The 27,810-nt window shown below is 37.9% G+C and overlaps 4 protein-coding genes and 2 pseudogenes across 6 annotated transcripts; 2 read left to right on the top strand and 4 right to left on the bottom strand.

Moving 5' to 3' along the window:
- The first annotated feature begins 1,044 nt into the window (after positions 1 to 1,044).
- LOC137725998 (uncharacterized) lies at positions 1,045 to 5,397 on the top strand. 2 transcript variants are annotated; one of them, XM_068464848.1, is made up of 8 exons: positions 1,045 to 1,487; positions 1,851 to 2,054; positions 2,205 to 2,699; positions 3,035 to 3,145; positions 3,706 to 3,894; positions 4,192 to 4,419; positions 4,760 to 4,880; positions 4,965 to 5,397. In XM_068464848.1, exons 1-8 carry the CDS (start codon positions 1,095 to 1,097, stop codon positions 5,075 to 5,077), a joined length of 1,854 nt encoding a protein of 617 aa, XP_068320949.1. In that variant the 5' UTR covers positions 1,045 to 1,094; the 3' UTR covers positions 5,078 to 5,397. The 2 variants fall into 2 exon arrangements, with proteins under 2 accessions (XP_068320949.1, XP_068320950.1); XM_068464849.1 differs by having other exon boundaries at positions 2,208 to 2,699.
- A 2,463-nt stretch (positions 5,398 to 7,860) lies between these two features.
- On the bottom strand, positions 7,861 to 9,534 carry LOC137722384 (cyanidin 3-O-galactoside 2''-O-xylosyltransferase FGGT1-like). The gene has a single exon (XM_068461376.1). It carries the CDS (start codon positions 9,282 to 9,284, stop codon positions 7,905 to 7,907), a length of 1,380 nt encoding a protein of 459 aa, XP_068317477.1. The 5' UTR covers positions 9,285 to 9,534; the 3' UTR covers positions 7,861 to 7,904.
- A 2,690-nt stretch (positions 9,535 to 12,224) lies between these two features.
- LOC137723914 (cyanidin 3-O-galactoside 2''-O-xylosyltransferase FGGT1-like) lies at positions 12,225 to 13,566 on the bottom strand (annotated as a pseudogene).
- A 3,375-nt stretch (positions 13,567 to 16,941) lies between these two features.
- Positions 16,942 to 18,721, bottom strand: LOC137721507 (cyanidin 3-O-galactoside 2''-O-xylosyltransferase FGGT1-like; annotated as a pseudogene).
- Positions 18,722 to 21,452: 2,731 nt separating this feature from the next.
- LOC137726355 (uncharacterized) lies at positions 21,453 to 23,648 on the top strand. 2 transcript variants are annotated; one of them, XM_068465272.1, is made up of 8 exons: positions 21,453 to 21,716; positions 22,132 to 22,169; positions 22,259 to 22,345; positions 22,449 to 22,535; positions 22,622 to 22,656; positions 22,743 to 22,828; positions 23,190 to 23,255; positions 23,377 to 23,648. In XM_068465272.1, exons 1-8 carry the CDS (start codon positions 21,650 to 21,652, stop codon positions 23,409 to 23,411), a joined length of 501 nt encoding a protein of 166 aa, XP_068321373.1. In that variant the 5' UTR covers positions 21,453 to 21,649; the 3' UTR covers positions 23,412 to 23,648. The 2 variants fall into 2 exon arrangements, with proteins under 2 accessions (XP_068321373.1, XP_068321374.1); XM_068465273.1 differs by having other exon boundaries at positions 22,452 to 22,535.
- Positions 23,649 to 24,464: 816 nt separating this feature from the next.
- Positions 24,465 to 26,177, bottom strand: LOC137725731 (ras-related protein RABA1f-like). Its single transcript, XM_068464502.1, has 2 exons — positions 25,669 to 26,177; positions 24,465 to 25,190 (listed from the first exon to the last, which is right to left on the bottom strand). Exons 1-2 carry the CDS (start codon positions 25,887 to 25,889, stop codon positions 24,758 to 24,760), a joined length of 654 nt encoding a protein of 217 aa, XP_068320603.1. The 5' UTR covers positions 25,890 to 26,177; the 3' UTR covers positions 24,465 to 24,757.
- Positions 26,178 to 27,810: the final 1,633 nt, after the last annotated feature.

Genomic DNA, 27,810 nt, shown 5'->3' on the forward strand with positions numbered 1-27,810 from the left:
ATCCCGATCCCAAACCAAAAAAATCCCAAACCAAAATTCCCGAAAATTTCGGTATGTCATCCCGAACCAAACCGAAATTTTCGGTATGGGATTCGGGATTACATCTCCATTTTTTCGGTATTCCCATACCGAATAGAAATAAATATTATGTATATATATATTATTTTTTAATTATAAGAGAATTATTTTTTAATTAATGGTATTGGTAGCCACTAGTGTGATTAATCTTTGTCTCAACTAAATAACTAATGTTTGTTTGTTCAATTTGTTTGTTTCTATATTCCAGTTGTCTCAACTAATGTGATTAATCTTTGGATATTAGTTTCTTGCATACCTAGCCACTAGTGTGATTAATCTTTGGATATTAGTTTCCTGCATACCTAGCCACTAGTGTGATTAATATGTGGATATTAGTTTCCTGCATACCTAGGCAAATCAAGGAAACAAAGGAGCAAAGACCATTATGCATGCATGAACATATCAGTATACATATATTGTATATATATACACGGACAAGGTGGGTACAGGGCATGCAATTAGTTGAGCACAAATTTTTTTCTTTTGTTTTCGAGTACACAATATAGTTGTTCTTTCAGACATGGGCGCCGCCAAAATTTTCATTTAATTACAACTATGTGGAGGAGGAATCAAAGTTGGAATGTGGGGTGAGATGGCATTAGCCCAAAAACTTTGTGCACAAATGGGTAGTGGGTAGATTGAAACTTAATTTTAGCCCAAAAACATAATATGTCAAATTTTAGCCCAAAAACATAATATGTCAAATTTTAGTCCAAAAGCCCAAAAACATTTCGGGATTCCCGATTTGTCCCGAAATCCCGAAATTATTTCGGGATTCCCGAAAATTGGGATTCCCGAAAATTTGGTTTGGGATTGGTATTGAATTTGGGATTCCCAAAAATTTCGGTTTGGGAATCGGGACAAGGGTTTCGGTATGGGATCCCATACCGAACCACCCCTAGTAGCAAGCGGCAATAAAGAAATTATAGTTAAAAAAAATAAAAAGCCACTACCCAACTTCAACCGCAACGTTCAAAAACCCTAAGCCCCTGTTCAGAGCTCGAACTGAGTCACTGATGGCGTCCATTCAATCTATCTTTCTCCACGCTCCTCTCTTTCCCCTGAGACCCCGCCACCTCTCCCCTATGACCCTCGAACCCCCTCGAAATGTCCATTTTACCCTTGCCCGCTCTTCCGATCGGAAAGCCGTCCCAGTCACAGAGCAGGAGGTCCTCCAAGCCGTGGCCGAGTCCGACGAGAAAGTCCTCCCCGGTGTGAGAACGTACGAGAACGACGCTGCTCGGCTCACTTTAGTCGGCGCTGTCGAATTCGAGCAGGCTCTGACGGCTGCTGCTGCCGACGGAGGACAAGCAGCCGACGAGCACATCAGCTCGGGGATGCCCGCTATGGTAGTGGAGACCTTATTCCCGGGTCATCCGGGCCCCCGCAGCACAGTTTCGACCCGACTGGTCAGTTCATTTTTATGTATCCATTTTGTATATTAGAAAGCATGTAACTTTGTGCTAATTGTTCTGAATGTAGTTGTGAATTCGAACTAATTAATCATCAAGTGCAATTTGCTGAACTAATCAATTTCGATATTGTTCTTTGAGAGTTTGTTTTCGTAGTTTGAATTGGTTTTTGCTGGATTGGTGCTGTGAAGTTGACATTTTCATAATAGTTATGAATGTAGTCGAGAATTCGAACTAACTAATCATTAAAATGCACTTTGCTGAACTAATTACTTTCGACATTGTTGGTCAAGAGTTTGTTGTTGTGTTTTTGAATTGGTTTTTGCTGGATTGGTGATGTGAAGTTGACATTTTCAACAGTTTCTGCCTGCTAGGAAAGTTAAAGAGAAAGCCGGCAAACTGAGAAGGTCCATCACCGATGATATGCTGTCAACCACTACGTCGAGAAACATTCTTTCGATGACATTTAGGCAAGTAGTGCTACACCTGCTGTGGAACTTTGAGCTGGTTGTCTTTAAATCGGGAACGGAAAGGGATATGGAGGATCTCGAGAACCCAAGAGAGGTTTGCCCTTGTTCTTTATTTGTAATGGTTCTGGTAAAAGAATTTGACATCTGCATCACTATCTTGTAAAATGTAATATCATAGTAATCTCTGTCCTGCAGGTGCCACATGATACTGATAGGTTCAGTTCTCTTATACATTTCGTATCAGCAGGTCCCTGCATCTTTCGCCCTTAGTTCATCGGATGAACGGATTATCTCTGTGCTTGCCGAAGTTGTGTGCAGCTCTGCTCTTGAAAGCACTGAAAAACAATTTCTTGAAGATTACGTAGGCAAAACTTCGAGTAATCTTCTCCGCTGGTTCCGAAAGCCTAAAAGGACTGTGTCAGAAGATTCCTCAGTTGTCATATACAAATTATTTGAAGATGAGATAGTTGAAAATGCTAAGAGTTTGCTGGACCTTTTTAATTCAACAAAGGGAAGTTTTAAGCCCGTAAAAACAAAATCAAAGAACTATTGGTGGACACCAACTGCACTCTCTAAATTGGAAAAGATTGGTGGTCCTGAGTTTAGTTCGTGGACTAGCGAGTATGTTCCTGCTTATAGGCTAGAAATTGATGCTAATCAACATGAGAATGTGAAATTTGAAGGTTGGAGAAAATCTGCAGAGAATAAATGTGAAGTTCTCTTGACACACTCCCAAATGGTACGTTTTTCTTTCCTGGGCGTTGGGCTTCTTGCCTTCAATGGTTCTTGCTGCAGTGTCTGTAAATTGGGTACTTTCAAGTTCCGACATGTTGGACATGTTGAAGTGTCCCATGTAATGTCTTAGGTTTTAGGCTTTTAGCTTAAATCTATCTGAGATAGGATGATGATGTGCATGGTGGAGAAGGTTCAGTTTATCCTTTCCTTTCTTTCCAATATTATGTGTATTTGCTTCTTTACCATTTAAGTTTATGTAACTTAATACCAGTTCCAGTTGTGAACTATTGATTTATGGAATCAAGTCTGCTTTATGATTTTATTTTATAAAATTTGTAGGTTGGATTGGCGGACCTAATAGATATGTATTACGAAGATCCTTACACAATGCCAGATAAACAGCTATCATGTGGTGTTGTTGCCAATTCTGCTAATTTTTCTAATAAAAAGGTATTGCTGTGCATATGTTTATTTCTCTTTGTTAAAGTTAACAGTTGGAGCCTGATCATGTATGTAAAGGGTTCTGCTAATAGTTGTAAAATTAGTGATGACATTTAGATCTTAGAAGGTAAATGGATGTAGCATGTTTTCTATTTCTTTCAAGAAAAGTTACTGAAGTTTCAAGCTTGTGTTAGGGGGCATATACAAGTGATATGACACTAGTATGAGAATATCGGGGACTTAGACTAAGATAGGTGTAAGGAAATGTAATGTTTGCTTTTACTTGCTTTCTTCCATGGGAGTTGTGGGATGGAATCATGCATTTTCAATGCTTTGGATACTCCTATTTGTTTAAGGATTTTTCATTAGTCTTAACCTATTTGTTATGGATGCTCTTTGTTTCTTTTATACTTTTACATATTGAAATCGTGATAACTTGTAGAAGGGATGTTTTCTCAACCCAGATTGCAATATCTTCTGGTGTGTCTGGGACCGTTTGGTCAATTGAATTCAGATTGGATAATGAATTTCGAAATTGGTGCAATGCTAACTGGTTCCATTTATTTCAGACGGGTTCTTTCTTGTTAAGAATGCTACCTATCACCGTTGTGAGTGGAATTTTTCTCATAACAATTAGTGCTCTTTGTCAACGTGGTTTTCCTTACCCAAATAATGGTGGAAAGTACTCTAGAGAACACATTTCAATTCCATCATCTGAAGTTGGTAGTGCACTATACCAGTCGGTGGATGCTGTGAAGGTATGCATGTACTGAGAGGGATGATATCTAGGATCTAGCCACCATGTCAATCAAATTTTAAAATTTTGGATTATGAAGTAAACTTATCTATATTGTTATTTTGTGCACAATTTTCACCTGAGGCTTCTAAGTATGGGAGAATTGGAAGCATGTTGCATATATAGAAGTTTTTCCTAGAAGTGAACTTAATATTGGGCCGTGATTAAATGAAAAATAAAGATTTACCTTTTTGCCTCATCTTATTCTGCTTCTCAATTGTTCTGAGAAAAATGTGAATTTGGTATTCTATTTGGACAGTTGGAAGCATTTTGCATATCAGTTGTCAGAAAGATAAAGGATGCCCTGGGTTGGCCGGGTGAGATCATGATGGAAACAGATGTGGGTGCTTGGACTGGTAAAGTACCAAATTATTTGAGGATGGTAGGTGATGATTGTTCCAACAACGAAGCAATGTCAACTATTTCTTCTTCTGAGAAAATTGATGAAGACTTGAAAGGATCAGCACAAGATATTGCAAGTTATCAGGTAACTCATGTGTTAAAGTTTACTTTCTTCTGTGTTTTTTTCACCCGCCGTTCAACTTAGTTTTCATTCTCCTTCACAAACACACATTTCAAATATTTCTTGGATATTTATTTCATCTTTCATAGTGCACCCAGCCCCTCCTTTTTCTGTCTATTGGTAAAAAATAGATCGCTTATTATGGTTAATTGTGGTTTGATATCGACAATCGATACTCTACATGTTGGTGTGCCATTAGTACCGAGGAGAATTTTGTTGGCTTAAATGCTCTATTATTGATTATCCTCGTTGTACCTTTTCTGGTGTTTTTAACATTTCTGCATGCTATTTGGGCAATATTTAGGTGGTTCTGTCAACTGATGGTGAGATAGTCGGGTTCCAACCTTTAAGCAGTGTGGCTGTTAACCATTGGGCTGCCAATCCCTTGGCAAAAGAGTTATACAGGGGGCGAAAGCTTTCACCTGGTAAGTGCGAGCTGCTTTTGTAACCTGTTAATATCATGTTATGCTAGCTGCCACTTGACTTACCTATGGGATTTTCTCAAATAGGTTTAACTGAACCCGGTCTTAAGGTCCAGCGTCCGAACGAGGTCGCCCTCATAGAGTTGTTAATGTCAGTAAAACCAGATGGCTGCTTTGCTTTGGCCAGGCCAGTTCGATAATTGGTTACAACGACAAGAATGCACATCCTGGTGATGCCATCGGCACTCGGCACGCCATGTGGTTTTGCACCTGCGGTATGGAGTTTTAGGGTTTACAGTCAAAGTTAGGTTACATCGCCAATCAATTTTCGTCTGGTTTTGTATTTTAGTTGCAATATAATTGCAAGATGTCAGGGGAAAAAAGAAAACAATTACTTTGGTAAAGCTCAATAAATAAAAAACCAGTTATACAAGAGAGAATTTGACGGGGCCAACTTTGCATTCCCTTTTAAGTTTGTAGACCAACTGTATTTTGAATTTCTTAGCAACTTTTGAACTTTGCTCTCAAAGTGTTTTGGGGCTCGTGTAAAAGAGTTTTTAAAATGACTAAAATGTTTATAGGTTCTGAAAGCACTCTGCAATAAGCACTAGTTATGTGCTTCTTCCAAAAGGCACTTTAAGTGCTTTTCCAGGATTTACTTGCATTTTTACAGAGGATTGGTTTCAAAAACATTTTCACCAAAATGTTTTCAGTCATTTTAAAAGTATTTTCAAACGAGTGTTTAAACATTTTGTCTAGTTGTACACTGCATGTTTGTTTTTAGGTTGCTGCTTGCTTGATTGATATGTCGTCATTATCTGATCAGTATATTTTTATTACATTAAGAGATGTTTTATGCAATATTCTAAAAATCAACCTAGGCGGCCACCTAAACGTCGGGTGGTAAAATACTGCCACGAATTAGGCCAAGTCATCTAGTAAAATCAGCTAGGAGTTAGGCGCTCTCTAGGCGTTCTAGGTAGCCTAGGCGGCAATCCAGGCAATGGTTTTTTTGCCATCACATATTTTGTCTTCCCTCATTGCTATTTTTGTAGGCCAGACGTAGTCAAGCCGGCTAGATCAGCGTGGAATAACCTATTACACAGAAACTCGAATTCTCTCTAACCTTATAGCTTACTAATATATTTTCTCTTCTACATCTACTGCTACTTTTTCTCTTCTTAGTTTTATGGGAGATGGCCAGCTATCATTTCTTCATTCAACCCCATAGTTCCCATTTGCCGACGTAAAATACAAAAGCAAGGAGACCAATACCTACCATCCCATGTTCTAATGTCCAAAGTCATCATGTGTATTCACACTGCTTATACGACAAATGTCTATTTGTTAATACTGTTTGATGTAAATCCTCTTTTCAATAATGCATGGAAAAGTAAGTTTAGAGGGTGTTGGGTTACACAGGCGACTTTGAGGGGAGCAAAATATGTAAATCCTACATGGATCTTAAATTCAAACGGGCTCTTGGACATTTTGTCCAGTTATCCACTGCTTATTTGTTTGTGAGTTGCTGCCTACGTGATTGATATGTTGTCATTATCTGATTGATGTATTTTTATTATTTTAAAGAGATGTTTTCCGCAATGATGCACAACCATCATTTACCCCCCGTAGTATGAAACGTGCTTAATATTACACTAGTTAAATTATCAAGTTAAGGACCTTTAAATTGAGAGGTTCAATTGTTTGATTTGTGAATTCTAAGCAATTACTCCCCTCCACCCCATATGCCATAGGTTTGGAAACAGTAATTATTTGACGATATTAATTGTTGTCAATACTTGATCAATACGTTATCAGTATTTGATTCATATGCCGTTAGTATATGACCCATATATTGTAATTATAATCCATATGTCATCATTATCAAATCGAATATGTTGTCATAATCGAATCAGTATGTTGTTAGTATTCGAGTTTGAGCTTGTCTTTAGTTTATCGGAAAATTACCTCTTTGAGTTTTTCACTCTTAAAACTGATTTATAAACTTGCTTGTTTATTCGAGCTTGTGAGTGCCTTTAAATAATTATTCTTTAAATAATGAAAAAGTAGCTTTGGTATATGAACGGCAATGCATTAAGGAACAATGATATGGTATTTTATCAGCTGAGATTTTCTTCGAATCTAATTGTCCGGAGCTCAAGGATCCTGAATGACTCAAATGGAATATTGTAGTTCTCATTAATCCATTTCACTAGTCACCTCACACAAAACTAGGGCCCAGATCTCTCTTTTTTGAACGGTTTAGATTTTTAATTTGTAGGTTTCGAACAGTGAGATCTAGAGAAGATCTCAGCTCGTGTTTAATAGAGGTTGACCTTATACAACATATATTGATCATATTGTGTTGTCAAGGTGTTTGGTTGCGAGTCAAAATAATGCTATATATATTACTTATACTAATCACATTGTTGATCTAACGTACGCAGAACTGATTTACATTAAAAAGACGGTCAAGAATGTTACTAATAAATGCGATACTCTAGTTATGATAACAAATTTTGAAAAGTAGAACATCGTGATGTCAAATTTGTGGGATTGGGAATTTGGGATCCTTGTTGGTCAGTCCCTAAAATTAGCCTAGGATTGAATTTATTGGGTCTATAAATCTGTTAAGGGTTTCAAAAAATAAGTCTCAATCGAAGATCAAGTGCAAGATTAGAAAACTGACATTTGCAGATCAGGAAAAGGTCACACCAAGAAAAAAGCTTGAAACAAAGAACAAAATAATAATCTGTTACTTCTATCTTAAAAGATCAAACTGCATATCTATATATATATATATATATATATGGAATATGTTGTCGTGGTGTTACAAATCTATTCAAATCATAACACGTCTAGTAATTTGTTTCTTTTACTTCAAGTTAGTAATCTAACATTCTTCTTAGGAATGAAGTTTCAAAGAACAAGATTAAGCATAAAACTCGATCAATCAAGATAATTATCGTAACGTGCGCAGTAAACGAATTGAGGAATTTTACTTCCTCCAAGGCCACCTAGAGAAAATCATTCAAGCAGTTTATGCAGCTTTTGTTCGAAACTGTCCAAATAAGAGTTACCAAGCCCTTTGCCGGAGAAAAATTCCCTCCATTTTGCATGGTTGCTCCTCACCTCCTCGGCTACCTCACTGCCATCCTCCATCACAGCTTCCACTGCCTTGGCAACACCCTCCTTCGTGAACAGCCCGTCTAAGTCTCCTTTCTCCACTTCCACTCCAACCTTCAGATCGCAGCCCATCATTCGTGCATTGATGATCTGATCCCCAACATTCGGGAGCAGCACCAATTGGCACTCATTCACTAGCGCCTCGGACAAGGACCCTGAGCCGCAATGGGTCACAAAGCACCCCACAGAGGGGTGCCTTAAGAACAATGGCTGCTGAACCCAACCCCCGTAAACAACGCCTCTTCCTCGTGTCCTCTCCTCAAACCCTTCCGGCAACGCTGACTCGATAGATTCAGCTCCCATAGGTGGCTTCAACGCTGCGAAGAAGGGCAAACCTGTGAGCTCAAAACCCAACAACAATTCTTGAAACTGATCAATTTTCAGAATGCATTCGCTTCCAAACGCGCAGTAAATCATGCTTTTGGCCTCGAACCCTTCAAGCCATTTTGCCCATTTCTCGTCCAACTCTGTAGTTGAGGTCTCTGGCACCACCGACCCTGCCAGAATCACCGGCTTCTTATATTGGGTTTCGATATAATCGCTATAGGGCCCTTCCATCTCTCTACAAGTTTTGAAAGCAATAGCATCACACCTACTGAAAGAAAGAAATTGGCGTTGCATGAATGTCATCCCACGGCCGAATTCCTTCAACAAGACAGCTACAAGCCCACGAGCTTCGTGCGTTCGTAGGGTAATCGATGATGAAGGGAAAGATGGCGGAGGCAGCATAAGGTCAGCCGCCGTTGGCAGTTTCTCCGTCGGATTTCTTTCGGGGGTTGACAGGTACCCAATAGTTGCAGGACTAATTATGCAGTAATGTATGGACTTAATGCCCATATCAAGCTCATGTAACAACTCCGGCAGCCAATACGTGAAGTCGAAGAAAACAAAATCGGGCTTGAGTTCCCTGAGGGTTTGTCCAACTGCAGGCCTGGTGAGGTCCATGGCGGTCATGAGGAGCGAGTGCAGGGGAAAGGGGACGTCAGTTGTGGTTTCAGTGCCCGGGGGAAGGCCGTCAACGTGAGGGACATGGATGGGGATGAAGGCAATGCGATCCGGGTAGAGATTAAAAGCCTGCAACTTTTGTAGGGTTTGGACGGGGACAAAGAAGGAGATTCTGTGGCCTCTCTCGGCTAATTTGTTGCAGGTGTGTAGGAATGCGATCAGGTGCCCCATTGCAAACCAAGGATACATGGCAACGTGAAGTTTCTTGTCCCCCATGTTTGCAGGCCGGATGTAGTCAAGTCTGCTAGATCAGCGTGGGGCAACCCTATACACAAAAGCTCGAATTCTCCTCTCACTAGATTAGATTATATTAAAATATGGCTCAGATCAAACAGAACAATTATATTTAAATATGGCTCAGATCAAACAGAACAATCCTTGTACTTACCTGGTTCCATCGAAGAACCAAGGACCTGTCGCTACTTAACAGAAATCAGCTCATAAAGCTGCTGTAAGTTGTAACAAAAATAAGATCATTTTTTTTTTCTGTCAGGGTTGGAAATGAGTCTGGCATGCCTAAAGGAGAGGGTCAAGTACACAAAATCTTCGAATTTGTTGGATATTTAACCAACTGGTGGTTAGAAGTAGAAACTGATCACGAGAAAAGGTCACGAGTGAGACGTGGTCGTTTTGGTGATGCTAAATGTGATGTGCCTCTAGTTTCCTTTGGTTTGGTGGACGTTTAAGTGTTAGGTGGTTGGTCACTGTTCCGATTAATTATTAGGTATTTGAAAATTAAGAAAGAATGCCTAGACTTGCTTAAGTGTCCACCTAGCCCAACTAGGTGCCTGCCTAGACCACCTAGGCACCCACCTAGGTCGGCACTCGACAGAAAATCAATAACTTTCATTTTGCATTTTTTTTTCTTCAATAAAATGTAAGAAACTTGTTGAATACTTAGATGAACACCTATTATGCTTGTTCTCCATGTTTATCAATATGTTCTAATAACCTAAATGTCATTTTACTTTACAATTTATGTTTTCCTCACACAATTATATTTTTATAGGTATAAATAGACACTTATTTATATGATATAATAAATTTACTTAAATCGGCTTAATAAGCCTAGGCCCCCACCATGACAACACATAAGCCTATGCCCCAACTATGACCCCACCTAACTGTCGAGGCACTAGTCCCCAGTTATTGCCAAACTAGCGCAACGTCTTTTAAAACCTTGCTAATACAACAAATGTCTATTTGTTAATATTTTTTGTATAAACCCTCTTTTCAATAATGTACGAAAAAGTAGGGGGAGCGGGTGTTGGATTACATAGGCGGCTTGAGGGGAGCAAAATGTTCAAATCCTACATGGGTCCTAAATTTAAAGAGGCCCCAAAAAAATTTTGCCATCTAAAATTTTTTATGCAATCCAAACGAGCTCTTGGACATTTTGTTTAGTTGTGCACTGCTTATTTATTTGTGAGTTGCTACTTGTTTGATGGATATGTTGTTATTATCTTATCGATATATTTTTATTACTTTTGAAGATGTTTTTTGAAATGATGAACAACTATCTTGTAGCCCATGTAGTATGCAGGCCCGTCTCTGAGATTTCAAAGGTCATATGCGAAATTTATAAAAGGGCCCCTTCGTCAAATAGTATTAAAAAAAGAAAAACAATGTATTGATGTTATAAAACAATCACTTAAATCAAAATAAACTTTAGCATTCACTGATTGCAAGTTTACAAATGTCATTAATTATAAATAAAAAAGCTACAAACATAACATTCACTAGATAATCAAAAGCAGTTCAATCTTAAACAACCAAAAATGAAAAAAAAAAAAAAAACTTCAAAACTCTAACTTTAAAGTTCACTTGAATATATAACCTTATTATATAATAAAATTGGAAAGCTATCGTTTTTAGGGTGTTATTATTGACAATCAAAATATCACATTGTACTAGAAATTTTTATATTGAGTGATGCTAGGGATACTAAATTTGTAGACAAAATTTTGTAAATTAAATAACATGGATTATTACTTAAGCATTGATAAACGTGATCATTTCCTATTGTTGACTCATCATTTAGTTCACAAATTTAGTCTCTCTAGCATTACCCTTTTATATATAGAAAGGAAAAAAATTTACTCTTATAAGGAATGCACAAAGAAATTTTAAAGTACTAAAAAATAATTTTCTAAATATATAACATGATTACATAACATTAGATGGCAAAAATTTTGGGGGCTCCTTCAAACTTGGGGTCATGTGCGACTGCACCTTTCGCTCCCCCTCAACACCCCCTCTGACTAGTATTATGGAACGTGCTTATATTACAAATGGGGATTCTTTCTCCTCCCTTCCCTTCTCTCACAGTTTTCTCTTCTTCTTTCTTTCTCGACAAAGATGAAATCTTAAGTGTTCAAACAGAAGGGGAGAGAAGGGGAGAGGAAAAAAAGAGGTGAGAGAATACTTGTCCTAAAATTACACTAGTTAAATTATCAAGTTTAGGACCTTTAGATTGAGAGGTTCAATTGTTTGATTTGTGAATTCTAAGTTGTTTGGAAACAGTAATTATATGACGATATTAATTGTTGTCAATATTTGATCTCTACGTTGTCATTATTTGATCAATATGTTGTAAGTTTGTATTCATAAATACAAAAATTTAGAATTTTCGTGGTGAAAAAAAAAACTTGGAATTTGGGTCCTCATATTCCCAACTTGTCATTTCCCAATTTCTATGAGTGAGAGTTTAAAAATAACAAATTATGTATTCAAATTTCATTGTTCTTTTAGATTAATCAAACAAAAAAATTCAAAAATTATAGAAAATAAAATTTCATTATTTCAATTTCCATCATTTTAGAATTCTTTAATAATCTTACATTTCTTCGTTCAAACAGAAAAGGTTTCAAAAAATGTAAGGCTCAATCCAAGATCAAGTGCGAGAGTAGAAAACTGACATTTGCATATCAGAAAAAGGTCACACCAAGAAAAAAAGCTTGAAGCAACTAACAAAATAATATTTTGTTACGTCTTTCAAAAAATAATATTGGAACGAAGTTTCAAAGAATAAGATTTATGCATAAAACTCAATCAATCAAGATAATTAGGATTCAACGAATTGTGGAATCCTACTTCCCCAAAGGCTACCTAGAGAAAATCATTCAAGCAGTTGATGCAGCTTTTGTTCAAAACTATTCAAATAAGAGTTCTCAAGCTCTTTGCCGCATAAAAATTCCCTCCATTTTGCATGGTTGCTCCTAACCTCCTCGGCTACCTCACCGCCATCCTCCATCACAGCTTCCACTGCCTTGGAAACACCCTCCTTTGTGAACAGCCCGTCTAAGTCGCCTTTCTCCACTTCCACTCCCACCTTCAGATCGCGGCTCATCACTCGTGCATTGATGATCTGATCACCCACATTCGGCAGCAGCACCAATTGGCACTCATTCACTAGCGCCTCGGACAAAGACCCTGAGCCGCAATGAGTCACAAAGCACCCCACAGAAGGGTGCCTTAAGAACAATGGCTGCTGAACCCAACCCCCGTAAACAACCCCTCTTTCTCGTGTCCTCTCCTCAAACCCTTCCGGCAATGCTGACTCGATCGATTCAGCTCCCATAGGCGGCTTCAGCGCCGCGAAAAAGGGCAAACCTGTGATCTCAAAACCCAACAACAATTCTTGAAACTGATCAATTTTCAGAATGCATTCGCTTCCAAATGCACAGTAAATCATGCTTTTTGCCTCGAACCCTTCAAGCCATTTTGACCATTTCTCGTCCAACTCTTTAGTTGGGGTCTCTGGCACCACCGGCCCTGCCAGAAGCACCGGCTTCCTCAATTGGGTTCCGATATAATCACAATAGGGCCCTTCTATCTCTCTACAAGTTTTGAAAGCAATAGCATCGCATCCACTAAAAGAACGAAATTGGCGTTGCATGAATGTCACCCCACGGCCGAATTCCTTCAACATGACAGCTACAAGCCCACGAGCTTCGTGCGTTCGTAGCGTAATTGATGACGCGGGGAAAGATGGCGGAGGCAGCATAAGGTCAGCCGCCGTTGGTTGTTTCTCCATCAGATTTCTTTCGGGGGTTGACAGGTACAGGACTGTTGCAGGACTAATTGTGCAGTAATGTATGGACTTAGTGCCCATATCAAGCTCATGTAACAACTCCGGCATCCATTGCGTGAAGTCGAAGAAAACAAAATCGGGCTTGAGTTCCCTGAGGGCTTGTCCAATTTCAGGCCGGGTGAGGTCCATGGTGGTCATGAGGAGCGAGTGAAGAGGGAAAGGAACGTCAGCTGTGGTTTCGGTGCCTGGGGGAAGGCCGGGAACATGGGGGACATTGATGGGGATGAAGGCAATGCGATCCGGGTAGAGATTAAAAGCCTCCAACTTTTGTAGGGTTTTGACGGGGATAAAGAAGGAGATTATGTGGCCTCTCTCAGCTAATTTGTTGGAGATGTGGAGGAATGAGGTCAGGTGCCCCATTGCAAACCAAGGATACATGGCAACGTGAAGTTTCTTGTCCCCCATGTTTGCAGGCCGAATGTAGTCAAGCTGGCTAGATCAGTGTGGGGCAACCCGAAGCTCAAATTCTCCTCTCGGTAGTTAAATTATAATATCAAAATATCGCTCAGATCAAACAAAACAATCCTTGTACTTACCTTGTTCATCGAAGAACCAAGGAGCTCTTGGTACTAATCAGAGATCAGCACAAATAGCTGCTGTAAGTTGTGACAAAAATAAGAAGGAAAAAAATTTGTTTACCTAACTCGGGGTTCGAAATGAGTACTGCATGCCTAAAGAGGAATGAGTCAAAGTACACAAAATCTGCGAATTTGTTGGATATTTAACCAACTGGTAGTCAGAAGTAGATATCGATCACGGCAAAAGAAGATGAGGGAGACGTGGTCGTTTTGGTGATGCTAAATGTGATGTGCTTCTAGTTTCCTTTGGTTTTTCTGGTTGGTGAATGGTGAATGGTGAATTTAGGGGTGCAACTTGGATTGGCCCAATCCAAACCCGTTCATATCTAACTTGACTTTAAACCCGAACAAGTGGGTTTATTTTTAATTATAACTCGTCCGAACTCAACCCAATTTCAACCCGTTCATTGACTGAGTTGAGTTGAGTTGAGTTGGGTTGATCATTTGCCCGTTTATCCCCAACCCAACCCAACCAGACTAACCAAACACATATCAATTAATGCTAATACTACACCCAAGTGAGCCAAGTCCAAAAATCGCCACCCTTTCTAATATTTTTTTAATAAATTATCCTTTATAATTACTTAAACTTTTAGGTAATAAGAGGCTTTAATTAGTCATCCTATATTCGTAGTCTCTAAATCCTAAAGCTTTATAGTAAATTGATTTATGTAAAGTTAGCTAGCTTTGATGCTACTTGGCTTAATTTTTTTTATGAATTCTTGGAAACTAAAGTTGTTACAAGATTAACTTGAAAAAGTTGGGCAACCCAAACCCAACTCAAGTAAACCCTAACCCAATTAAACCCGATCCCAAATGAACCCGAATGAAACTCAACCCAAACCCAAATTGTAAAAGTTGGGTTAAGATTGGGTTGACCTTCCAACCCGTCCAACTCGCCTGAGTTGCACCCCTAGATGAATTGGTGAAAAATATATGCATCATCAAATTTACATAAAAAGATAAGGATTTTTTTTTTCAATGTTGTTTAATATTAGTCTTTTTTCAATAATGTATGGGAAAATAGGTGTATAACATGCTAAATTTGACCTGTATTATTCAAAATTGCTTGAAAATTACGTGTATTTATACGATACAATAAATAAATAAATAAATTTAAATATGCACATGCGCATATTACACTTGAATTTACCAACTCCGAGTTGACTAACTAGGGTAAGCCACAAAAGTGTAAAATTTGTGTGGTGTCGTTCCAAATTCCAATTTCCATTTCCATTTCAATCACCATATCATGTTTCTTATATACCTTATTATACACACCCTTCTTATTTTTGTCGTCAGATCAAATAAATTAAAAATGAGCAAAAGATAAAAATTAACAAAGAGTGTGCAGATAGGTCCAGCCTAAAGCTAATGATACTGAGGAGGGAAGATTGGGACATGAGACGTGAAAATGAGATGCATAAATAAAAACTTTCAACCATTTAAGCTACAAGCCTATTGCTTCCGTCTCGTATCGAGTTTTCTTTTTGGGGAGAGTGAGAAACTGGGGCTTTGTGGTCAAGCCCATCAATTTTTTACAATGGGCCTTTACAAGTAATTGGGCCCTTGTTTATGGAGAGTAAATTAACCATCAGGCCCAACCCAATAGTAGAAGAGTCAAAGTCAAACAAAACCGAAAGCTTTCACATGTTTATAGTGGGATTTTTGGGATTTCCCTCCACAGCACGGCTTGCATATCAAAGGGGGCCATTCGACTTGGGTTTTTCGATTTCACCGTAGAATTTTATCGAAACCCTAGCCCCCAAATAAACACCATATTCCACCATCGACACTTCTCACTCTCTAAATATCATGAATTGAGAGGAATTTTAGCTAGTTGACAAACAAATTGAGGAGAAAATTTTTATTGTAACAGAAACACGAATTGTACATCATGTGCTTTTATGTAAGTGGTGAGAAATTTTATTTTTTAAGTTATTAAAATTTTAATACACATATATCATTATTTGTATAATAACACGTGATGTACTACATCGTGTACCGGTCAAAAAAATCTCTCCAAATCGAGAGGAGACGGAATAATTGCTATTTACGGGCTTTACTTTTTGTTCTTATTATATTGTATTTATCATTTTCATTAAATTTGAGGCTCTTTACATTAAACAAAATTAGTACATTTTTTTTAATTTTTTTTATTTATTAATCTAACGATAGATTTTCTTAAATTAGATGTTAGTTTTGCCACCAGCAGGATTTAAACCCATGTTTCATGCAATGGCTCAACATTTTTCTACTATTGTGATAAAATGCCTTACTTAGTAGATGTTTTTTATTAAAATAAAATTTATCCAAAACTTTTTCATTAAAGTTCTCAATTATTATAAAATTGGATATTTCTTTTCAATAAATGCAGTACTTTAGTTGTGATAACGAATTTTGAAAAGTAAACCATCATGATTTGTTAAATTTGTGGGATTGGAAATTTGGGAGTAGGATTATCTCCCCTTCTAATCTTTCTCTCCTTCTATCATCTCCTATTTAAACAGTTGCGATTACGCCACGTATACATCTTGTTTTGAAATTTTTATATAAAAAATAAGACAAAAAGAAGAGTGAGAGGAAGGGATGGAAAATGATGATAATAGAAGGGGAGATATTCCTACTCTGGAAATTTGGGGTCCTTGTCAGTCAGTCCCTAAAAGTTAGGATAGGATTGAGTTTTATTGGGTCTCAGTCTCTTACAAAAACCATTATCCAGCACATATTATTTTCTGTAAGGGTGTCAAAAATTAAGACAAGGATCGTCTGCTCTCCCACTTCCGGTGCCCTCCTATTTTGTGTGATCACGGTTAAGTCATGTTAACATTTTATATTGTTTTTTTATACATATAATAAGACAAAAAAGAATAGTAATATAAAATGTTGACGTGGCTTAACTGTGACCACACAAACAGGAGGCACGGGAGGGCACCAGAAGTGGGAGAGCAGACAATCCTTATCCCAAAAATTGAAAGGCTTAATCGAAGATCAAGTGCAAGAGTAGAAAACTGACATTTGCAAATCAGGAAAAGGTCATACCAAGAAAAAAGCTTGAAACAAACAACAAAATAATAATCTGTTACTTCTATCAAACATATACATACATACATACATACATATATATATATATATATATATGGAATGTTGCCGTGATGCTACAAATCCATTCAATTCATAACACGTCTAGTAATTTGTTTCATTTACTTCAACATAAATTCCAACATTCTTCTTAGGAATGAAGTTTCAAAGAACAAGATTTAAGCATAAAACTCTATCAATCAAGATAGTTATCGTAGCGTGCAGAAGAAAACAAATTGAGGAAGTTTACTTCGTCAAAGGCTACCTAGAGAAAATCATTCAAGCAGTTGATGCAGCTTTTGTTCAAAACTATCCAAATAAGAGCTACCAAGCCCTTTGCCGGAGAGAAATTCCCTCCATTTTGCATGGTTGCTCCTCACCTCCTCAGCTACCTCACCGCCATCCTCCATCGCAGCTTCCACTGCCTTGGCAACACCCTCCTTCGTGAACAGCCCGTCTAAGTCTCCCTTCTCCACTTCGACTCCCACCTTCAGATTGCGACCCATCATTCGGGCATTGATGATCTGATCACCCACATTCGGCAGCAGCACCAATTGGCACTCATTCACTAGCGCCTCGGACAAAGACCCTGAGCCGCAATGAGTCACAAAGCACCCCACAGAAGGGTGCCTCAAGAACAATGGCTGCTGAACACAACCCCCGTAAACAACCCCTCTTCCACGTGTCCTCTCCTCAAACCCTTCCGGCAATGCTGACTCGATCGATTCAGCTCCCATAGGCGGCTTCAGCGCCGCGAAGAAGGGCAAACCTGTGAGCTCAAAACCCAACAACAATTCTTGAAACTGATCAATTTTCAGAATGCATTCGCTTCCAAATGCGCAGTAAATCATGCTTTTGGCCTCGAACCCTTCAAGCCATTTTGCCCATTTCTCGTCCAACTCTGTAGTTGGGATCTCTGGCACCACCGGCCCTGCCAGAATCACCGGCTTCTTATATTTGGTTTCGATATAATCGCAATAGGGCCCTTCCATCTCTCTACAAGTTTTGAAAGCAATAGCATCACATCCACTAAAACTAAGAAATTGGCGTTGCGTGAATGTCTCCCCACTGCCGAATTCTGTCGACATACCCGCTACAAGCCCACGAGCTTCATGCGTTCGTAGGGTAATCGATGATGCAGGGAAGGATGGCGGAGGCAGGATAAGGTCAGCCGCTGTTAGCTGTTTCTCCATCGGATTCCTTTCGGGAATTGACAGGTAGTTGCAGGACTAATTGTGCAGTAATGTATGGACTCAATGCCCATATCAAGCTCACGTAACAACTCCGGCAGCCAATGCGTAAAGTCGAAGAAAATAATATCGGGCTTGAGTTCCCTGAGGGCTTATCCAACTGCAGGCCTGGTGAGGTCCATGGCGGTTATGAGGAGCGAGTGCAGGGGGAAAGGAACGTCAGCTGTGGTTTCGGTGCCCGGTGGAAGCCCGTCAACGTGAGGGACATTGATGTGGATGAAGGCAATGCGATCCGGGTAGAGATTAAAAGCCTCTAACTTTTGTAGGGTTTTGAAGGGGACAAAGAAGGAGATTCTGTGGCCTCTCTCAGCTAATTTGTTGCAGGTGTGTAGGAATGCGATCAGGTGCCCCATTGCAAACCAAGGATACATGGCAACGTGAAGTTTCTTGTCCCCCATGTTTGCAAACGGAATGTAGTCAAGCTAGCTCGATCAGCGTGGGACAACCCTATACACCGACGCTCGGATTCTCCTGTCAGTAATCTGACGACATTAGAATATCGCTCAGATCAAACAGAACAATACTTGTATATTTAATTCACAGGAAGTTAGATGCCATGGTGCAAAAACATGCACATTCCTGGAAATTAGTCTTGCATACCTAAAGAAAAGAGTCAAGTACGGAGTCCGTAAATTTCTTAGATATTTGACCAACTGGTTTTTTTTTTTTTGGTTTTGGGAGAAGACCAACTGGTATTTATAAGTACATATCCATCACAACAAAAGTTGATGAGTGACACGTTGTAGTTTGTCGTCCATGAAAAAAAAGAGACGTAGTCGTTTGGTGACGCTAAATTTGATGTGGCTCTAGTTTCGTTTTTGTCTATTCTGGTTGGTGAATAATGAATTGGTTCTTTATTTTTTCCAATCAGATGGCGTTGTGAAAAAGTAGGTGTAGAGGGTGTGGGCCAATGGGGATTGGGGGTCCCTTTTTTACAATAATGCATATGCTGATGACAATTCTAATTGTTAAACCTAACAATTTTGGATAACCATCCGAATGAATTAAATTTGGATATGAAAATTCGGGTATGATATGAATATGGGGAAAAACAGTGAACTTTACTCGGTTATAGTTTTGGATACGGTTATAGGGGTCCCCAATCCATATCTGTCCCCAAATCCGACCCGCATATATATATATATATTTGATATATAATATAACTTTATTCAATTTACCGAACCCTCCCTATACTAATTCATTATGTATGCATCAAACCCTATACTATCTTTATTATGCACCAAACATCATGCATGGGGCATAGCAATAACCTCATCAATTCAATACTTTTATTGTTATACTCAACCAAATTAATTCATTGAATCATTTTATATATTAATTATCAAATATTACAAGTTTATCAGATTCATCTCTCTTCAAGAGTCTTACTGCCAAGAAATTGATGCATGTTATCATGAACAACTTCAAATATATTGTTAGTTTTTTTGTAATTGGATGTTGCTATTTAATGACGGAATTAGTATCTACTAAAATTTATAATGCGTCAATTGGATAAATATATATATATTTTTTTGTTTTTTGACGAAGATAAATATAACCAATAACCGATTGAAAATCCGTTACTCAGTGGATATGGTTATGGATAATTTCCGATAGTTAATTTGCGGTTATGGATATGGTTAATTTTCGTGGTTATGGGGATGGATATAGCATTTCCATCCCCAAACCAAACCGTTTCCATCCTTCCAATATCATAATATTATAATAAATCGTGTAGAGCCAAAAATAATTAAGAGACAATATGTGAATTTTTGGATTAAAAGGACAAAATTACCCTCAATGCACACCGAAATTCCTATACACGAGCAATAGACAATCATCCCTCAATCAAGTCAAAAGTGCCCAAATAGGAATTTATTTTTAAACCTATTTCATCTATCCTCATCAAATCTTCTCCACAAGGTAACCCGTAAATCGTTCCATATTTATTATATTAATTAGCTAGATTAATTGGTTAATTATTCAATTAATTAGCTAATTAAACACAAATCATGAACCTAGCCCACAAATTCATCCAAGTGCCCAGTTCTCCCTCTCCCAAAGGGCCCGGCCACGGCCTTATAAAAACCCCATCATTCTCTCCAAAACTCAAGTCCAATTCTCTTCCTAAATTCTCCAAACACTTTTCTCTCAAAATTCTAACTTTGGCATCGGAGGTTTTTCTACCAAAACCCCCTTATTCATCGTGGCCACATGAGGCTTTTGGCCTTGACCTAAGGTGTTATTTGTTTTGTAGGTGCAATTTTGTCCAAGAACAAGGAGCAAGAAATTTGCATCCGCAAATAGTATGTTGAGTTTCTACTCATGTATTTTGAGTTTGAAGTTTCTTTCTTCTCAAAATTATTAGAGAATCTCTAAGAGTCCTTAATCAAAGCCCTTACCGCCCTCTACTACCGTATGTCTTTAAATTTAAGATCTTTGTGCTTTCAGTGGAGTAAAATTCTAGTCCTTATATTAGAGGGATTGTCCGCAATATGTATTAAAAACACTACAAATGAGGATTGGTTTTACTGACTCAAAATTGAGTGGGGCCCATATGAATTATGAGTTAGATGTAACCCACCCAAGAGGATCCTCTTTATGAAGATTATGGAAATCTATGAATTGTGTTCATTCATTGTATATCGTGTGATCAATTTTCGTTAGGTACTATTTATGTTTAATTTTAAATAAAAAAAATTAAAATGATTTTTAATCACACAATGTACGATAAACAAATATAATTCACGAATCATTGGAATCCTCACAAAAAGGATCCGGATTCATAACCCACTACGTGCAAATGAAATGAAGCTGCTGGCAGCCATGGTAGACGCGCCTGACACAACGTCAGCCCGAGCCCTACATATATTTTTTTGTCTTTTCATCTTCTTTTTACCTATGGGATCCAACGGTTCAATCTTTAGGGACACAAAGATTTTTGTTAAGTCGTTAAATGAGTTCTCATATGTGGCAGTTGGATTCCCTAAATGGAGTTTTAACAATTTCGAACCCTACCGTCTTCCCTTAATAATAATAAATTTATTTTTTAAAAGAAGGTGTCACTTAGTATTATATTCTACTAGTATTCCTCTTCACTTGTAAGTGAGAGATTTTAAGTTCGTTTCTTGTCAAAGATAAATTTAAACTACATTATTGTTTGCGTATTGTGAGGCTTAACCGTCCACTCTCCTATCGAGTTTTCTATCTTTTTGTATGAGTGGAGAGAAATTGGGTCTTTGTAGTCAAGCTCATTAAATATTTACAATGGGGCTTTGCAAGTAATTGGGCCCTTTTTTTACGCAGGACATTCAAAATTATTGGAATAGTCAAAGTCAACAAAACGGAAAGCATTCACATATTTATAGAGGGATTTTGAGGATTTCCCTCCACAACACGGCGCTCAGATCTCAAAGAAGGACGATTGGACTAGGGTTTTTCGATTTCCCAGTCGAATTGTATCGAAACCCTAGCCCCCAAATAAACACCAGAATCCACCAAAATTTCCGATTATTTTCTGATCAGATTCTTGAGCCGGAATTTTCCGCTGTCGTTTCGTCTTCCTTTTGAATTCAAACGATGGGAAGGGGGAAGTTCAAGAGCAAGCCCACCGGCCATCGCCAGTTCTCCACTCCCGAAGATCTTCGTAAGCTAAATACATCTTAATTCTTAACTTTAATTTAAAAAAATAAAATAAAAAAATAAAAAAATAAAATAAACCTAGTTTGTTGTTTTACTTTTGCTTTCCATCCAACTTTCTGGGGGTTTTCTGGGTAACCAAACAGAGGATTAAGGCCCTTGGACTCGTTGAATTGGCAAGTTGTATATGTGTTGTTTGATCATGTTGTGTTTTGTGAGTAATTGAATTGAAGTTATATGAATTTTGATTGTTGGTTTGTTTGATGTTACAACTTTTTTAGACCATGAAAACGATTTGACGTAAAATTTAGGTAATTGATATGAATTTTGGTTGTTTTGATTTGTTTGAGTCGCAGAATCGGTTAATTGTTTCCAAATTAAGCAATTCTGATATCCTTTTTCTTGTATTTGTAAATTTGCAGTTGCTGGTACCTCCAGCCGTCCTCCAACTTTTTCGAAGGTTTGTCCTTCTCGCACTCACATATTATATAGTGATGCGAAACATTTGATTTTTTGGCTTAAGAAAGTTATTTTGTTTGTTTTCGTTAGCGAGAAGCTGAACATGATGAAGTTGAAGTAGATTTTGTAGCAAGTTCCGAAGAGGAGTCCGGAGATGAATCCGAAGGACAAGATGAGGTTAGTTAACATGAACTGTTATCCTTGTAGAAAAAGTTTGGTTTTTTGTTTGTCTTGGTTTGTAATAATGTGAATCTTTTTTCATGTTGTCAAATAATTTTAGCAGAAGAAGAAGGGGATCCAAGGGATTATTGAGATTGAAAATCCGAATTTGGTAAAGCCAAAGACTGTGAAAGCTCGAGACGTTGATGTAAGTTCTGCAAATTTCTTTGAGAATAGCTTGTGAATTATGATAGTGAATTTTATGAAAGAGTAATATTTGTTTTATCTCTACAGATGGGAAGGACAACTGAACTCTCAAGGCGCGAAAGGTTTGTCAGCGGAATATAAGTTCTATTTGTAGTTATTTCATCTTAATCGGTTTGGACTTCCTCAATTTTTGTTCATTTGTTTTCAGAGAAGAAATAGAGAAACAGAGAGCCCGTGAGAGATATATGAGGTTGCAAGAACAGGGAAAAACTGAACAAGCAAGGAAAGATTTAGGTAATTGTCGTTGATTATTGTTTGCAAAAAGTACCTTTAAATCCGTTCTAATGTCTATTGGGGGGAAATTCTGGGTTGTAATCGGGGATAAACTCCTATTATCATCTCTTTCATCACGTGACACGTTCACGTGATGAGACAGATACGAATAAGAGGATTACAACCAGTTGTATGTTAGAATCTCTTCAAAATTTAGTCACTTTCTATTATCACACCTATTGTTTGCTGCACATTTTAATGCTGAAAGATATGGGTTCTTTAGAGAAGAACAATGAATGAAAGGAGGCTCCTATGGGTTGGATTTACATTTTTAGCGCTATAGTTTTGAAATTTTATTGATATCCTTTTGTTGATCCTGCAGAGCGTTTAGCCCTTATACGAGAGCAAAGGGCAGAAGCTGCTAAAAAGAGAGAAGAAGAAAAAGCTGGTAATGTTCTGAGACCCCCACAACTTATTTCTTCTTTCTTTGTTCGTTTTTCTTTTTTCGGGTCGATTTCTCTGCTCTGGATCTTCAAGAACTGTAATTGTTCAACTCCTAATTGTTTCAGCCAAAGAACAGAAGAAGGTTGAAGCCCGCAAATGATCTAACTTGAAGCAAAACATGGTCATGCTGCTGTTAGAATTTTATCGGTAATGGAAAAACCAATTAGAAATTATTTTACTCTTATGTGGTAAAAACCCATTGGATTTTTTAGACCTTTTAGAAACTTTTGGAATATTTACTGTGTAAAACATTTATAGGGGTTTACTGTATCGATAAAAGATTAATGTTATCGATGAAATGTAAGTGAGATCCTGTCGATATTTGATGGTCGGACAAGTCGGTTAGCCAGTTCTATCGCAGTTCCTCGGCTGCGAGAGTTAGCCATATGTCCATTAGGAAAGGTGGGAAACGCCGGGAATATATAACAAAAGAAAAACACTTTCCTCTTCGGCGAAACCTGAAACACAAACAAAACTTGGGGGAACCGACCGATTCACCAGCCAAGACTGAACCCAAACCCAACAAAACACCTCCAAACGTTCCTATTTCCTATATCAACAACTCCCATGCTAACAAACCTAACAGTAGTTTCTCGGGCCAAAATGTCCACTTCCTGAACCCGCCCGACCCAGAAATCCCAGACGCGGCAACACTCCGGGAGCAGTGGAAGTTTGCCATCAGGCAGTACAGTAGGTGGTACTCTCCCGCCTGGGGCAGCACCATTCTCGCTGGAGTTTCGTTTTTTTGCCCTCGGTTGGTTCATCAAGGGCGGTGATCCTCTACCCTCTTCCGACCGCCACGACGACGATTCTCCTCCACTTCCTCCTCCCGACAAACCCGATGAAGCTTAACGCTCATGAGCCCCATTTCTCCACCAGTTCCTGGTGAGCTAGTCTTCTTCTCCGTAATTTCGATTCAATTTTAAATCAATAGCTCTCGCACTTATTAATCGAAGTTTAAAGAAGCAATCTTGTGCGAATTCGATATTTCATCTGAATCAGAACATGGCACAAAAATAGTGATAGTCCTAGCAATCAGCAAGATAACCGCGAAATTCATATAACTAAAGAAAAGTTTTGGAACCCGTTTAATCGCCATTCCGTTTCGAATTTTGAATTTTCACTTGTTGTGCTGGAGATGCGGCGAAGTTACTTGTTTTCCAAACAAATGAATTTGATATAAAACTCAACCAAGAAAGAACAATAGTACACAACGGGAAGCAAGTAGTTCAAATCGAATCAAAGGAAAAAACAACATATTCTTAACATCCTAAATTTTTGGGTAACATGGACAAGCTTTCGAGCATCTAAAGCATAATGTTCAAAGAGTTAGCATCCTGTCGAGAAAAGCAATTTCGTGGAGTCAGGCCAACATCTGCATAGACAATTAGACATGACCTCGCCCGATGGAACTCCGAAAGGCACTTGGAACAATTCCTTCAAATTTTACGTAGAACAACACCCGTCTTGCTTCACAGCTGATACATCGTCCTTGCCCCCAACATTGATCGTCTGTCCCTTGGGCAAGGCTGCTGGGTCATCCCCGATGTCAAGGTCCTTCCTGCTCACAACATGATGGATTTGCGTCAGCACTTCGGTGAAAGCATTTTCGACATTCATGGACTCGAGGGCAGAAGTTTCCATGAAAAAGGTGTTCTCTCGTTCAGCAAACGCCTTAGCATCATCGGTCGAAACGGCTCGCAGGTGACGCAGATCTCCCTTGTTTCCCACCAGCATGATCACAATGTTGGCGTCCGTGTGATCGCGAAGCTCCTTCAACCATCTTTCCACATTTTCAAACGTAACATGACGAGTAACGTCATAGACAAGCAAGGCCCCAACGGCACCTCGATAGTATGCGCTTGTGATCGCACGATACCTTTTACATAAGGAGAACAAAATCAGATGGATATTTACGAACAATGCAGTCTATTAGGGGTCGACCAACAAGAAGATAATCTGCTAGTGTTCATACTTAATGAAGATTGTTCGAAATGGATTCCGAAAACAAATACAAACCCAGTAAGATTCAGCTCAGCTAACTAAAAAGTTACCCTTCTCCCATGGCTGAAACAATGAGAAATAAAAGCTCCAATGTTTTCATTAGCAATTTCACGATATCTTCCTCAACATTCTCAGCAACCAAACAATACCAATCAAACAAACAGACCCATAAAAACAATCCTTTTTCCGATCCAGCAACAAGATAATCTAATCCGTGCAATACCATATTAGCAAAACAACCCCAATTTTCAAAGGAAACCAAGAAAACCCAGAAAATAAATCAAAATGCGAATTCCCAGATCTAATTAAGAAAACTTCAGATTTTTAAAGAAACAGAGAATGCGGATCCAAACCTTTCCTGGCCGGCGGTGTCCCAAATCTGGGCCTTGACGACCTTATCATCGACCCGAATGCTTCTGGTGGCGAACTCGACGCCAATGGTGGACTTGGATTCGAGGCTGAACTCGTTCTTCGTGAACCGCGCCAAAAGGTTCGATTTTCCGACGCCCGAGTCGCCGATCAACACCACCTTGAACAAGTAATCGTAATCGTCGTCGGCTCTGTATGCCCCCATCTCCTCTCCAAAATTCAAATACTGCAAAAAAAGGAGCGAATTTTTGTCGTGTTTCTCTTGGGTTTGTCTTTTACTTTCGATTTGGAAGGAATCTGAGGGAGTTCTGGGATGATGGGTTTTTGGAAATTTGGTTATAAATAATGAAGAATCATGGCGATGGCAGTGGATGGATGTGTGTATGTAAGTTATGAGGTGAATGGGTTTTTGTTGGATTTCGCGAGAAATATAGCAAAATGGAGGTTGAAGACAGCCAGCAACCCAAAGCAAGCTGGAATTGTGGTTTTTTCTTTTTACTCTTAGTTGGCGAAATTGTGGTTATGATTAAGAATTCCCGATCCCAAATAAAAGTTCTCGACCTTTTTACCTTTTAGTCACAACAACCAAAGATACGAAGAAAAAAAATATATTACGAAGTTTTGTGCTTATAATCAAATTCGTTTATCTTATAACTTACTTTGTAAATATCATTTATGCAGAAAATGAATTAAAAATAAGATCGTTTGGTCAATTTATTATAGCAAATACATAAACGGTTCGTAACACTTTTACCAATTCTGTTCATCTGTTTTTATACAATTCAATAACTAAACGACCTTAATTTTAATTGATTTTGCAAAAGATGATCTTCATAAAGTAATTTATAATATGAACATTTCTAATTATAAATACGAAATTTTATAAATTGACAATGAACGATTTTGAATAGAAACTCATATTCATCATTTGAGTAGCCAAATATTATTCAAAATTAGGCCGACACGTGTTTGTTCTTTTGCATTCAAGAATGACGAACATGAAATGAGAGTAATAATGTAATGGTGGTTTAGTTAAATGTGTGATAGCAATCATATCATCTTGTGTTATTTATTTAGAATATCATGATAACATATCAAGAATATATGGAAGTTTTGCTCTTACATTCAAATTTGAATCTCCTCTCAAAAATTAAAATTATTATCTCTTGTTTTTTTTTTTTTTTTTTTTTTCTGATTTGAGTTGCTTATAACATGATATTGCTCCATTTACTATTTAGATTCAACCCCATAGACCTGTAATTTTGTTTCTTTTATTTAAAATTGTATAGAGAAAGGGTCCAATTGTTATTACAAAATACATACACACTTGTGGAAATATATTTAATTTATATGGATTCAACACCATATACATTTTTTTTGTTGGAACACCATATATCTTGAGATATGGTTTCTAGGAAGAAAGGTCAGCTCTTCTAGTCTCTTACGACTATATCAGCTTCAAATCCACGTTAATTTCACCAGCAATAATCCAACGTTTACCATTTCAATTTTGAATTTTTTTTTATTATTTATTTTTGTATGAGTGAGTCTCCTTTGAAAAACATCCAACAAAAAAAAAATAATGAAAAACGATGTCCAGTAAGATACGTGATTTCTAAGATTCATCCAGACTAAATAATTGGTTACTTTCAAATGTTCATGATAATTTCTAACCGACACATGATTAATTTGAGGTTTATCATATAAGTTTTGAATTATAACAAAGGGGACGAATTCATGGCACCATTTTTTTTTTTATAATTTTTTACATCATTTTTGTAGGGTCTATTTCGTAATGTATTTCAACAATCTGAACGATCTATCATTTAGGTATTATCATGTCTGCCAAAAATCACTGAAATTTGAAACTATATGACTGTTGAGTTGAGAATTAAGGGTTTCTTTGTATAATAGTATTCGTCCATTTTCTTCATTACAAATGAATGTCTTAATGGTTTTGAATTTTTCTAATTTTTTGCAAGGATGATCTATGAATAATGTCCAAAAAACTAGATGGTCTAGATTGTTAAAGTACATTACAGAGTGGGTTCCACAAAACATGTGTAAAAAATTGTGTAAAAAAAATAGTGCCACATATCCACCCTATAACAAATTTATGTATTGTG

Source organism: Pyrus communis, chromosome 2 (genome assembly GCF_963583255.1).
Source record: "Pyrus communis chromosome 2, drPyrComm1.1, whole genome shotgun sequence".
Taxonomy (NCBI): domain Eukaryota; kingdom Viridiplantae; phylum Streptophyta; class Magnoliopsida; order Rosales; family Rosaceae; genus Pyrus; species Pyrus communis.